This window comes from Myotis nattereri (assembly GCF_964212035.1).
Source record: "Myotis nattereri genome assembly, chromosome: 3".
NCBI lineage: Eukaryota > Metazoa > Chordata > Mammalia > Chiroptera > Vespertilionidae > Myotis > Myotis nattereri.
The window spans coordinates 111,158,878-111,173,392 of NC_138077.1; the positions used below are offsets into that span (position 1 = coordinate 111,158,878).

Genomic DNA, 14,515 nt, shown 5'->3' on the forward strand with positions numbered 1-14,515 from the left:
CTGGGAAGCCTCGCTGTTCCGCTGATCCTGGTGCCAGGACGCCTCACTGCTCTGCTGATCCCAGTGCTGGGAGGCCTCGCTGCTCCGCTGATCCCGGGTTCGGGAGGCCTCATGGCTCCACTGATCCCGGTGCTGGGCGGCATATTACCCTTTTACTATATAGGATAGAGGCCTGGTGCATGAGTGGGGGCTGGCTGGTTTGCCCTGTAGGGTGTCCTGGATCAGGGTGGGGGTCCCGCTTGGGTGCCTGGCCAGCCTGGGTGAGGGGATGATGCCTGTTTGCAGCTGGTCACGCCCCCTTCAGGGTGGGGGTCCCCACTGGGGTTCCTGGCCAGTCTGGGTGGGGGGCTGTGGGCCGTTTTTAGGCTGGCAGGTGACTGAAGCGCCCAACCTCTCCTTTTTTTCTTTTTTTTTTATTCTGGGATTTATTTACCTTCTATGGCTGTCACTGGAGCTGAGAGCGGCTTTAGCTCTGAGACCTCGGTTTGTTTGGCTTCTATAATTGAAACACTGTTGCAACTCCAGCTCAGGCCGGCTGGCTGAAAGCATGGGGTTTGTTTAGCTTCTATAATTGCAACATTGTTTCTTAGAGTGCAGCTCAGAGGCCGACAGCGGCAGGCGGGGAACCTTGGCTTCCTCCATCACTGGAGCAACCAAGCCTCCTGTTTGCTTCAGCTGCCTGGCTGCCGGCCGCCATCTTGGTTGGCAGTTAATTTGCATATCACCCTGATTAGCCAATGAGGAGGGTAGCGAAGTTATGGTTAATTACCATGTTTGTCTATTATTAGATAGGAAGGTCTTTTATTTCTAGAAGTTGCACTTTGCTCTTTTTTAAAATTTTATATATATTTTTATTTCAGAGAGAAAGGGAGAAGGAAAGAGATATAGAAGCATCAATGACGAGAAAGAATCAGTGATTGGCTGCAATGCCCCCCACTGGGGATCAAACCAGCAACCCAGGCATATGCCTTTGAATGGGAATCAAGCCCGGGACCCTTCAGTCCATGGGCTGATGCTCTATCCACTGAGCCAAACCATCTAGGGTACACTTTGCTCTTTTCTATATTTTCTATTTATCTCCTTATTATGTTCATGCTTTCCTTTAAGTGCCTCAACATTTTTGTAATAGCTGTCTAAAATTCTTGTCTGCTTTTGATCATTATTGTTTTTTTTAGTCTATTTATATTTGCTCATTTTGATTCCTACTTTCCTCCTTCTTCCCAGTAATTGCTAAGTGTCTAAATTTTTTGTTCTTCTCTTAAAGAGCAGCTTTACTTGGAAGACAGTTAAATTGCCTGCAGATCAGCTTTCAAGACTTGAATTTAAGCTCTGTTGGTATGTACTTATGGCGGCCTTTAATCTAGGGCTATTTAGCCTTAATATGAAGGCATGGCCCTTCTGGGGTCTCTATTAACTGTACTGGATATTCAAAAAGGTCTCATTACTGTGTGGGGTCAGAACTCTACCATTTCTCAATTCTTTGTTAGTGCTGGTACTTGTTTAGCCTATAGCTTCCTAGTAGTTTGTTCTGTTCTCAGTAATTGTTCTTTGACCAACCACTTGAAATCTCATTCTAAATATGCAGGGCACAGTATTCAGCTAGAGACTCAATGAGACCCCATGCAGATGTTTGGTGCTCTTTATCTGGGCAATGCCCTTCTCTCTGATACACTGTCCCACAAAGTCCAGCCACTGCAGCCTCCCTGATCCCCGATCTGTTTCCCCAACTCAGTGAGACCACCATGTTTTGTTTAGAATCCCCTTCCACGTACTATGTATGATCCAGAAAGTTTCTCCAGGCAGAAAATCAGGAACATACATATTAGGGCTCTCTCCCTTTGTTTTCCTTCTCTCAGTGATCAAAATTCTGCATTGCCAGTTGTCCAATGTTTGCAAACAGATGTTTCATAGACTTTGTCTGGTTCTTTCTTTATTTACAATGAAGAAAGGCAGCCGGGACCCGGGCTTCACTCGCAGCCCCAGCTTCGTCCAGAAGAATGTCCAGTCTAATTACCATATTATGCTTTTATTATTATAGATGTGATCTAAATGGGTTCAAACAATTAGTTCAGAAAAACCAAAACTAGAAGCCACTGCCCCAAATGCTGGCAAATGGGAAGATTACTCATGTAAAATTGGACATGCCCTAACCAGAGATATGGTATGAGTAGCTTCATGCTAGGGATTTATTGATCAAGGTTATGCTAACTAATGGCATAGTATTTCATATTAACCATAATAGATTATATATCTCAGCCATTCCTTCCATGCCATGCCTCCCAGCCTGCAGTCCAATGTGTGTTGACTCTGGCAGGACATGCACACTGAGATAGTGTGTGGTACTGAATTTGCTTTTCATATGGTTGAAGTGGTTAGCTAGTTGCCTTGGTGATCAGCAGAGGTTCAGAAATATAGACACTATGACAGTGGTGCCAACCATGGATATATTTTATTGTGGAAGAGGGTACTTCACATCGCTTGCTATTTGTAAGTTGAGGTACAAGTCTGTTATGCTTTGAATTATATGTAAAGCTGTATTGGTCTCACTTTAATCCTGAATATATTATTAAGAATTTGAGGAAGATGCTACTTTGCTCTTCAGACCTCAGGGCAACTGCAGAAATAGTATAGAAGAGAGTGTTTGCTTTTTAGATCTAGTCAGAGAGAGTTTGCCATATAGGAAGAGCTAGATACTTCTAACTGTAAATTAAAGGTCTATATGAACTTGTCAGCTTATTGGTATACATGGTTTATTTTAGGGCCAGATGCTCATAAACAGCTTGCATGCTAATTATGAAAGATGCCCTGTGGGAGATAGTGTAGGGCAGTGGTCAGCAATCTGAGTCAACAGAGCCAAATATCAACAGTACAACGATTGAAATTTCTTTTGAGAGCCAAATTTTTTAAACTTAAACTATATAGGTAGGTACATTGTTATTAACTTAATTAGGGTACTCCTAAGCTGACCTTTGCTAAAAATGTCCTCAATCTGATTGAGGTACATTCGCTGAGGTTGACCCTTTCCAACTCTCCCATCCACACACGTCTTGTATACTTGTTTCAGATAGACGAGTGTGGATGGGAGAGTTGGAAGGGGTCAATCTCAGCGAATGTACCTCAAAACAATGTACCTCCCCCACACTGCGTATCCCGCCGCCCGCCTCTGCTGTGTCTCCCGTCGCCCAACCGACCAACACCCTCCACTTCTTCTAACGCCATTTCTTCAAAATAGACTCGCCCAGGCCGAAAACCGACTTCTGCGCATGGGCCACGAAGTTTCAATCGCACTGTACGTGTGCGCCCGCACATGGTATTTTGTGGAAGAGCCACACTCAATGGCCAAAGAGCCACATGTGGCTCGTGAGCCACGGTTTGCCAACTACTGGTGTAGGGTAATGCATAAGGGGTTGGGGTTTTAGAATCCAGTAGTCTGAATCTAAATCTCATCTCTGCTCTGGCTGGTGTAGCACAGTTGGTTGGAGCATGGTCCAGTACACCCAAAGGTTTGCAGCTTAAATTTTTGATCAGAGCATATACCTAGGTTTTGGGTTCAGGCATGTGGGTATGGGAGGCAACCAATCCATGTTTCTCTCTTTCTTCCTCTCCCTTCCTCTCTGAAATCAATAAGAAGTCCTCAGTGAGAAAAAAAACAACAGATTCCATCTCTAATTTGCTGATTATTCTTGGAGTAATTTACTTATCTCTCTGAGTTATAGTTTCTTTCTAATGGTGATTGCCTTCTAGAGTTGATTTAAGGGTTAAATGTGACAATTCCAGTGAAAAGCTTAGTACAGGGTCTGCAAACAGAAATTATTCAATAAATGCTGCTAACTATTGTTATTATTTTAAACAGTGAACTTCTAATTAGCATTTTTCTAAAGTGAAACCAAGAATATATGGAATTAATTCTTGTGTTTTGGTTGATGATGGGGAAAAAGTGTAGGCTGGCCAACAAATTCTGGAAAATAGGTTGGCTCTGGGTTTCACATCTTTGGATTCAACCGGCTGCAGGTTGAAGGTAATATTTTCCATCCACAGTTGGGAATCCATAGATGTGGAGGGCAACTGTATGCATTATTCTGCATCATCCTATATAATAAAGAGGTAATATGCAAATTGACCCTCAAACCCTCACAAGATGGCTGCATACGACCAAGCTGACAGGAGGGTTAGTGAGGGACGACCAAACGACTGAACAGCAGGCTGTGTGGGGTGACCAGGCTGGCGGGGGGTTAGTGAGGGATGACCAAACAACTGAACAAGCAGGCTGCATGGGGCAACAAGGCCAGCAGCGGGGGGTTGGGGGGGAGCGGCAGTTGGGGGCGATCATGCCAGCAGTGGAGGCAGTTGGGGGTGACCGGGTCAGCAGAGGGGGCCAGTTGGGGGTGATCAGGCCAGCACACAGATGCAGTGAGGGGCTATCAGGCTGGCAGGAAGGGCAATTAGGGGCAACTAGGCAGGCAGGCAGGTGAGCGATTAGGAGCCCGTGGACCAGGATTGTGAGAGGGTTGTCCGACTGCCAGTTTAGGCCCTATCCCCAAAATCTGGCCTAAACCAGCAGTTGGACATCCTCCAAGGGTCCCGGACTAGAGAGGGTGCAGGCTGGGCTAAGGGGAACCCCCCTCCATGCACAAATTTCGTGCACTGGGCCTCTAGTTTTATATAAGGGACTCCAGCATTCATATGTTTGGTATTTGGGGGTTCCATAAACCAATCCCCTGTGGATACTAAAGGTCATTTGGGGGAGTCAAAAGTTACATATGGAGTTTTGACTGCATGGTCATTGGTGCTCCAGCCCCCATGTTGTTCAAGGGTCAGCTGTGATTACATATTAAATTATTACCCTTGCCTCGTTTTTCTCATACTAATCTGTGTTGAGTACTGTGGCTCTTACCCAAAGGTAATATTGTCCTCCATCAGATATGTGATAATGTCTAGAAACATTTTGATGGTCATGAATGGTGGGTACCTCTGGCATCCAATAGGTGGAGGCCAGGGAACCTGCTAAAACATCCTACAGTGATAGAATGCCCCTCACAAGAAATAATTATCTGGCGCTGATATCAGTAGAGCCGAGGTTGAGAAACTGTTCTAGTCTGATGGCGCAGTTCTAATTTCACTGCCCTGCTTAGAAGCTTCCAGTGCTTCCCCTATTTCCAAATGTATTTATCCTGTTTATCCTTATTTCCCAATTTTCACTCTATATCAGCAATTTTTAGCCTTTTTCATCTCCTGGCACACATAAATTAATTACTAAAATTCTGCAACCTACCAAAAAATATGTTTTTTGCTGATCTGAAAAAAAGGCATAACTTTGATTCACTCACACCAGATGGCTCTTGTTGTATTGGCTGTTGTCACATTTTTATTTGACAGTCTAAGGAAAAAGAGGTCAGTGCCTCTGATTAAATAGTCAGGTACTGCATGTTTTAAAAATTCTGCAGCACACCAGTTGAAATTGCTGCACTATTTAGGTACCGGTCTCCTCACTGTCCAGTCAAAATATGCTTTCACTATCTTTTTCTTTTTCTTTTTTTTTTTTTAGTAATTCTCACCCAATTATATTTTTCCATTGATTTTTAGAGAGAGTGGTGGAAGGGAGGGGGGTGAGGGGAAAGAGAGAGAAAAATATCAATGTGAGAGAGACACTTTGATTGGTTGCCTCCTGCATGAGTTCTGACCATTGCTGAGGATCAAACCTGGAACTCAGGTACTTGCTCATGATCGGAAATCGAACCCGAGACCCTTTGGTGGGTGGGCCAATGCTGTAACCACTGAGAAACAAAGGCCAGGGCATAATGTCACCTTTTAAAAGTCCTATCTGTTTTTCCAGGTCCCTCTCACTGTCAAAATCCTACTTATCATTTCTAAGGCCTATATCTTGCCCATTCATAAAGGGGTTTTTGATGATACCAAAAATTCTTTTTTAAGAACTGGAATCTTTTAAAGAAAGTTCTATTTTAACATTTTTCCTCATTAGAGTCCCTACTTCTTCAATCAAAAAAACTGAATGTACAGTCATCATGTTGTACATTACATCCCTGACACTTATTTGTCTTACTAGAGGCCCGATGCATGGAATTCATAAAAGAGTAGGCCTTCCTTACCCCGGCTGCCAGCACTGGCTCCCCTCTGGCACCCGGGACCCAGGCTTCTCTCTGGCTGCCAGCAGGCATCTGCGACCCAGGCTTCCCTCGCAGCCCTGGCTTTATCCAGAAGGTCATCCGGAAGGATGTCTGGTCTAATTAGCATATTATGTTTTTATTATTATAGACTAGAGGCCCAGTGCATGAAATTCGTGCATGGGGGGCAGGTGGTGTCCCTCAGCCTGGCCTGCACCCTTTCCAATCTGGGACATCCCTCTCACAATCTGGGACTGCTGGCTCCTAACTGCTCACCTGCCTGCCTGCCAGATCACCTGTAACAGCCTCTGCTTGCCTGCCTGATCACTCCTAACCATCTCTGCCTGCCGGCCTGATCGCCCCCAACAGCCCTCCCCTGCTGTCCTGATCGCCCCCTAACTGCTTGCTCCCCATGCAGGCCTGATTGTGCCCCTAACTGCTTGCTCCCCCGCACCAGCCTAATCTCGCCCCTAACTGCTTGCTCCCCATGCCAGCCTGATTGCCCCTAACTGCTTGCTCCCCTGCCAGCCTGATAGCCCCTAATCACCTCTGCTTTGGCCTCTCCCACCGTGGATTTGTCCGGAAAGAAGTTGGATGTCCAGAAGATGTCCAGTTGACCCAGTCTAATTAGCATATTGCCCTTTTATTAGTATAGACCAGAGGCCCAGCACAGTAAATTTGTGCATGGGTATGATCCCTAGGCCTGGCCTGTGATCAATCACAGAGCAGAGGGAGGTCCTTCCCACTCAGCCTGGCCTTGGCCATTGATAGCCGCCCACAGGGAGGTTCTGCCCGCCCTGCCCACCTAGCCAGGGCTCTGTGATCAATGCTGCACAGAGAGAGGTCCTGTCCACCCAGCTGGGGATCTGCGATGGGCCCTCCCAAGGCTTGCCTCAGCTCTCGCAGCAGCGACTTTATCCGGAAGATCATCCAGAAAATGTCCGGTCTAATTAGCATATTACCCTTTTATTAGTATAGACTAGAGGCCCGGTGCACAAAAATTTTTGCACTCAGAGGTGGGGGGGCCCTCAGCCCGGCCTGTGCCCTCTCACAGTCTGGGAACCCTCAGGGGATGACCAGCTGCTGGCTTAGGCCTGCTCTTCGGGGGATTGGGCCTAAGCTGGGAATCAGACATCCCTCTGGCAGCCCGGCAGCCCTCGGGGAATCTCCACTTGCCAGCGGGGAGCAGACCTAAGCTGCAGTCGGACATCCTTAGCGCTGCTGAGGAGGCAGGAGAGGCTCCCACCACCACCGCTGTACTGGCAGCTATCAGCCTGGCTTGTGGCTGAGCAGAGCTCCTCCATGTGGGAGCTCACTGACTACCAGAGGGCAGCTCCTGCATTGAGCATCTGCCCCCTGATGGTCAGTGTGTGTCATAGTGACCAGTCATTCCCAGTCTTTCTGCTGTTAGGGTCAGTTTGCATATTACCCTTTTACTATATAGAATAGAGGCCTGGTGCATAGGTGGGGGCTGGCTGGTTTGCCCTGAAGGGTGTCCCAGATCAGGCTGGAGGTCCCCACTGGGGTGCCTGGCCAGCCTGGATGAGGGGCTGATGGCTGTTTTCAGGCTGCCTGCACCCCCTTTAGGGTGGGGGCCCCCACTGAGGTGCCTGGCCAGTCTGGATGAGGGGCTGAGGGCTGTTTTCAGGCTGGCCAAGCCAGCGACTGAAGCTCCCAGCCTCTCCTTTTTTTCTTGTTTTTTTTATTCTGGGATTTATTTACCTTCTATAATTGAAACTTTGTTGCCATTCCAGTTCTGAGGCCATGGCCTGCTGAAAGCAGGTATCTGGGGTTTGTTTAGCTTCTATAATTGCAACTTTGTTGCTTAGAGTGGAGCTCAGAGCTTGGCCGCAGCAGGGAGGAAGCTTGGCTTCCTCCATCACTGGAGCAAGCAAGCCTCCTGCTCGCAGCCGCCATCTTGGTTGGGTTAATTTGCATATCCTGCTGATTAACCAATAAGAAGTGTAGCAGAGGTCTGGTCAATTACCATGTTTGTCTATTATTAGATTAGATAACTAGAAGTTTATACCTTTAGACCACTTTTTCCAATTCTCCCTCCCTCATCATTCATCTCTGGAAACAAGTCTGATCTCTTTTTTTTTATTATTTTTTTTTTCTTTTAGATTTCTCATACAAGCGAGATCATTACAGTACCTAAGTATCTTTCTCTGTCTGATTTATTTCACTTAGCAAAATGCCTTCAAAGTCCATCTGTTACTTGACTGGGTGTGGGCCCAGGACTGGTCTGCCTAGAATTTGTGGGTAGTGTGTGGGTTCTTGACTTCGTGTAGGAAAGATTTCACAATAGGAGTCCAGGTGATTTTGAGAGTATATTTATTAAAGCTGGGGACAGTGAAACAAAGGAAGGGCTTAAGGTTGGAGAAGCAATAGGAGAAACTCAGAGAAAAGACAGGCTCAGGGGTTAGCCCAGGTCAAGCTCCCCTGATTGCACATGTCTTGGGGTCCCTTAGAGTTTAGGATAAAAACATCAATAATACAAGGCATGGGCATGCTCTTGTGAGAGCATGCTGTAGGTAGAGTATGTGTATTACTGAGGACAGTCAAATGAAAGAAGTGCTTAGAATAGAAGAAGTAACAGGAGAAAGCCAAGGCGAGGCTGCTTTGGCTTTCTGAAAAATAAAGTCACAGTGTCAGAAGTAAGCTGTTTGGGAAGTTAGAAAGAGAAGGGGACCTTGGAGACAAGTTCAGGAAGAAAGCCCAGATGAACTGCTGCTTTCCATTGGTTGCAAATCTTAGCAGGTCCCTTAGAGTTTAGGAGATGCATGTATGTGGGGCAGAAAGTGAGGGAAGGGATAGGTGTGAGCCTGCTCCTGGGAGGAAGAGCACAAGAGCAGGTTGTGGATCTTTAGTCTTGAAGCTTTTTATCTTTCCTTGGCTGGTGGAATCCTAGGAGAGATATCAAGGGAGGGTCTTAACATAATATTCATTAGCTTCTCAAATGTGTCCTTCATTGTGCTGATTCATTAAAATATGTGTATACAGGGACCAGGTTATTTTCTGGTTAAAGAACATTACTGAAGAGGGACTGGGACTGAGACCAATCTGCCCCATGATGGTTTGGAATATGTAAACCATTTATCCTGTCTCCTTGGTTAGGGAAGATAAACCTTGTAATTTATTAGCTGAATGTAAATTGCTCAAATTATTTGGCCTTGTCTAATTATTTTGTCTCAGTTCCTCTTATTCCACTTTTCAAGGAATTTCTCTAGCTTCTTACTACCCTGTCTCACATCCATGTTGTCACAAATGGTAGGATTTCCTTGTTGTTTAAATGGCTGAATAATACTCAATTGTATGTATACCATGGCTTCTTTATCCATTCATCCATCTATAGACACTTAAGTTGTTTCCATGTCTCAGCTATTGTAAGTAATGCTGCTATGAATATGGAGCAGTTATCTATCTATTTGGTTAGTGTTTTTGTTTCCTTTGGATATATTCCTAGAAGTGGAATTACTGGATCATGTGGTAATTATATTTTTAAATTTGAGGGGCCTCCGTACTCTTTTCCATAGTGGCTGCAGCAACTTACATTCCCACCAGCAGTGCATGAGGGTTACCTGTTCTCCACATCTTGCCAACAACTTGTTGTTTGTTGATTTATTGATGATAGCCATTCTGATAGGTGTGAGGTAATATCTCATTGTGGTTTTAATTTGTATTTTCCTGAGCACTAGAGATGTTGAACTTTGTTTTATCTTCCTATTGACTATTTGTATGTTTTTGAAGAAATGTCAGTTCACATCCTTAGCCCATGATTACATTGGCTTGTTTTGTGTGTTGGGTTTTTGGTTTTTTTTTGCTATTGTATTGTATGAGTTTCTTATATACTATAGATATTAACTCTTATCAAATGTGTGGTTTGAAAATATTGTTTTCTCATTCCATAGGTTTCTTTTTTTAAAAAAAAAAATTTTTTATTTATTTTCTTGATTTCAGAGAGGGAGGGAGAGGGAGAGGAAGGTGGAGAGGGAGGGAGAGGGGAGGAGCAGAGGGAGAGGGAAGGGGAGAGGGACAGGGAGAGGGAGAGGGAGGGGGAAAGGGAGAGGGAGAGGGAGAGGGAAGGGGAGGGGGAGAGGGAAACATCAATGATAGGAATCATTGATCGAGTCATTACTGGGGATGGAGCCCGAAACTCAGGCATGTGCCCTAACTGGGAATTAAACCATGGCCTCCTGGTTCATAGGTCAACGCTCAACCATTGGGCCACGCTGGTTGGGCTGATGGTTTCTTTTACTATTTAAAAGTTGTTTTAGTTTGATGTCACCCCCCCCCCTTGTTTATTTTTGACTTTATTGCTTAACCAAAAAGTCATTGCCAAGATCCATATTGAGGAGCTTTATTACTATGTTTTCTTCTAGGAGTTTCATGGTCTTAGGTCTTGCATTTAAGCCTTTAATCCATTTGAATTAATTTTTGTGAGTGGTGTAAGATATGGGTCTAGTTTCATTCTTTTACATGTGAATATCCAATTATCTCAGCACCATTTATTGAAAAGAGTATCATCTCTCCATTGCTATTCTTGGCTCTCTTGTCAAATATTAGTAACCATATATGCATGGGTTTATTTTGGGCTCTTGATTTCATTTCATTGGTGTATTTGTCTGTTACTATGCCAGTACTGTACTGTTTTGTTGACTAGCTCTGGAAGTTTGTAGGCCCTACAGAGGGGTAGTCAGGTAACCCATGGCTCACCCTGGTTGCAGCTAACAAGACAAGTGGACACCTATGTCTGTCTGGGTGCCATTCAGCAAAGAGAAGCCATTTTACTTAATTTAATTTTTTAGCAGTTAATTGATTTTTAGAGAGAGAGGAAGGGAGAAGACAGAAACATTGATGTGAGAGCTATACATCGATTAGCTGCCGCCTGCATGCCCCACACTGGGGATTGAGCCTGCAACCCAGGCAGGAATTGAACCAACAACCTTTCAATGCACAGGTTGAAGCCCAACTAACTGAACCACACTGGCCAGGGCAAAGAAAAGCCATTTTAGATATCTGGAGCCAGAATTACAGGCTTACATAATTACTTGAAAGGCTTTAGCCTGAGACTCATCATTGACTCCTAAAACAGCAGAGGAGGTTACTACCTTAATCCTAATTGGGGACTCAGTAGCCCTCCAGTAGAACTGCTGTGTTATGAATTTTCTATAAATGTAATTCAGGGATCAGGAAGCTGGTGACTAGACTCCAAAAAGCAGAATCTAGCTACTGCCTCTGCAATGTGTCTATCTGTCTTTCTCCCTCTGTGTTTGTCTGCCTCCCTCCATCCCACAGTTCCTCTCTTCTTCCCTATACAAAATAGAAGACTGGAACACTAATGGAGAGTGACCTCACATCTTCTGAACATGGTTACCAATAGAAATGGCCAAAAGTAGTGGGGAGAGGACAGTCTTGTCTTCCAAAATCATACAACTGCACCTCAAAGAAGGGGCATAGTTTTCATTTAGAAGCTTAGTTCTGAAGGAGTTGGGGAATATAGCTTTAATATCTGTATTTTTACATGACTTTCTTTCTTCAGTATTGTTCTTGAAGCTTTACAATTCACTCAGTAATTTTAAAATGTTATGTTTTTGATAGTAGGGAAACAGTTATGGGCTCAGTTTACATGAAAAACATACTCTACTTATTAACATGGTGTCTGTTTATAAAGTTTTAAGATTATTGAATGCTTTCTCAAGTTTCAGAAGAACATCTATTGAAGATAGTTATGAGGAAAATGAGATAAAACTACAAAAATAGAGGCCACTAATAGGAATTTATCTCTCCTCATCCTCCTTTTTTTTTTTTTTTTTTTTTTTTAGGCCAGAGGATCTTCACTTATGTGGGGGACAGGATAGTGTAGCTTATCTCTAATTACAATTTTATAGTGTTTGTTTGACTTTCAGCTACTTAGTCATTTTCTTATTTCCTAGTGCTTTCATCTTATACAACACTTAATTTTCAGTAAATATTTGACTAGCTTCAGTCACTTTTCTGAGATGAAACAACTGGGGTTTACTCAAGGCTTCTGGAATTTGAGAAGGTCAGAGATAAGAAATTCTGACTCATTTAGGAAGGAATGATTTAATTGAACTTCATTTCTTAAGTCTTCATGACAGAAAAAGTACAAAAGAAAACTTTATAGATCACCATAACTATACTTCATAATTATAGATTTATTTCTAATATTTTTTATTTGAAAGTTTTCTTTTTGTGTAATCCTTTCTTTACTTTTATAGTTTCCTTGCTTATAGCAGAAACTATAAATAAACTTGTGGCTGAAACTTCTGCTGAGCAAATCTACAGAGGAGTGTCTTGTGTTAGAATTAGAATGTTGGTCTTCCTCAAAATTATTTGGAATTGGTTCATTTTACTTGCCTTCTCTGGATTCTTCTCAACTACATGTGGCATTTATTTATTTTTAGATTATATTTGTTTTGTTTATTGTTTATGACAAGTTCAGATGGTAAGTACACATATTTCAATATTAAAATGAATAAACAAATAAGTTAGATTGGGAATGGATGGGATCGATTAAATAATACGTACATTTAATTGTTTAATTGTTTAATATGCTACCATGGGAACCTTAGCTTTTTGTTTTTTGTGTGTGTTTAAAATGATACACATAAAAGTGTTTGCTTTTATTTTGGTGAAGATAAAAATAAATCTTTGAATCTGGATTTATTTTTATGGTGTGTACCCAATATAATAACATGTGCCCAGTATACAGTCAGTTTAGCTCTTTCTAATAATGATTTTCATCTGTAAATCATTCTGAATGCTACAGTAAGAAATTACAGATATCCTGTAAGAATGTTGAGGTACCGGTAAGAATCAGTTAAGCACTATGATATAGTAGACTTCATGAAGATAGTATAACTTCTAAAAATCGTATTTTTGATTTCAGTATAAAACTTGTTTATAACTAAAAATGAAGACATTTAAGAAGAGTAAATTAAATTTGTTCATAATCTCGTTATCATTGATAAACAATGTAAAACATTGTGAGAGTACTTTTTCTTTTTTCCCCTGTTCATATATCTTTGTATGTTTTCTTTATAAAATCAGGATACATGCACTTATTTATAAGCACAAAGAAATAGTTTGTATTTTACCTTATTCATAAAACATTATATTGTAATTATTTTCACACGGCTTCACATACTCTTCAAGTTATGATTTTTAAGTAACATGTTAATGTTTGTCATTGGATTATACCATAATTTGTATAACCATTATCCTATTTTTGGAATACAGTTTACTATTTTGTATTAATAAAATAACATTGTAGGGATGTTCTTCAAAATGAATTTGGTTTCCATTTTTACAGGATAGGTCCAAGGAACAAAGTATTAGAATCAAAGAATATGAATTCTTATATCTCTTGTTCTTTATTATCAAGTTGCTACACCAGTATAGTACCATGTGGTCTGTTGTATAAACTTCTCAGCAGCACTATTTTTAAAAGAAATGTTTTCCAATTTTAGAGAAAAATAGTGTGTGATTTTCTTTATCCTCCTTTTTAATTTTTTAAAATATATAGCGATTTATTTCTTTACTTTTTTGTCACTGCTATTTTTTTTCTGTGAGTTGCATATTCATGTCAATGGAACTTACATTCTAGTGGCATTAAAAAGGATGTTAAACAGATGTACTCGGTAGATGCAAGTCCTAAGAAGAAAAATAAAATAGGATTAGGGGTGAGAGTGCTGAGTTTGGAAAGGTTGTTTTAGGTCAGTGATGGCGAACCTTTTGAGCTTGGCGTGTCAGCATTTTGAAAAACCCTAACTTAACTAACTCTGGTGCCGTGTCACATATAGAAATTTTTTGATATTTGCAACCATAGTAAAACAAAGATTTATATTTTTGATATTTATTTTATATATTTAAATGCCATTTAACAAAGAAAAATCAACCAAAAAAATGAGTTCGCGTGTCACCTCTGTCACACGTGTCATAGGTTCGCCATCACTGTTTTAGGTACTGTTTTCAAGGGAGGCTTTTCATACTGGTTCCATTTGAACAGGGATTTGAAAAGGAGGTGCTGTTGCTGGGAGAAGCAGCATTACAGGCAGCCAGTGCTTGATGTGACCCTGCAGTAGGGATTGGAAGGGGCTGGTGGTTAAAGAAATCAGAATGACAGTCAGAATCGGGTCTCTGAGGGACTTGGAGACTATGGTAAGGAGTTGGAATTTGAAAATAAGAAGGAAATCATTGGAATATTCTGAGGAAAAAAGGGACAAGATCTCTGTGGATTAGAATGAGTTACCTCCTCTGAAGGGAGAAGGGCCTGGATTTCAGCCTCATTCTCCCCTTTGGCCCTTTGCTGGGTGGCTGTGTGCAGTACAGCTACTCAGCTGTACATTGTAGCCCTCAACTGCTGGAGT

The 14,515-nt window shown here is 42.3% G+C and overlaps 1 protein-coding gene across 1 annotated transcript in view; it reads left to right on the forward strand.

Moving 5' to 3' along the window:
* PLOD2 (procollagen-lysine,2-oxoglutarate 5-dioxygenase 2) overlaps positions 1-14,515 on the forward strand; it is a gene marked incomplete at its 5' end in the record, with an annotated part of 326,945 nt that overhangs the window by 39,277 nt on the left and 273,153 nt on the right. The window contains one exon of the mRNA XM_081086033.1: positions 1,265-1,335. Within this exon, the coding sequence (XP_080942159.1) occupies positions 1,265-1,335 (71 nt within the window). The remainder of the gene's footprint in view (positions 1-1,264; positions 1,336-14,515) is intronic.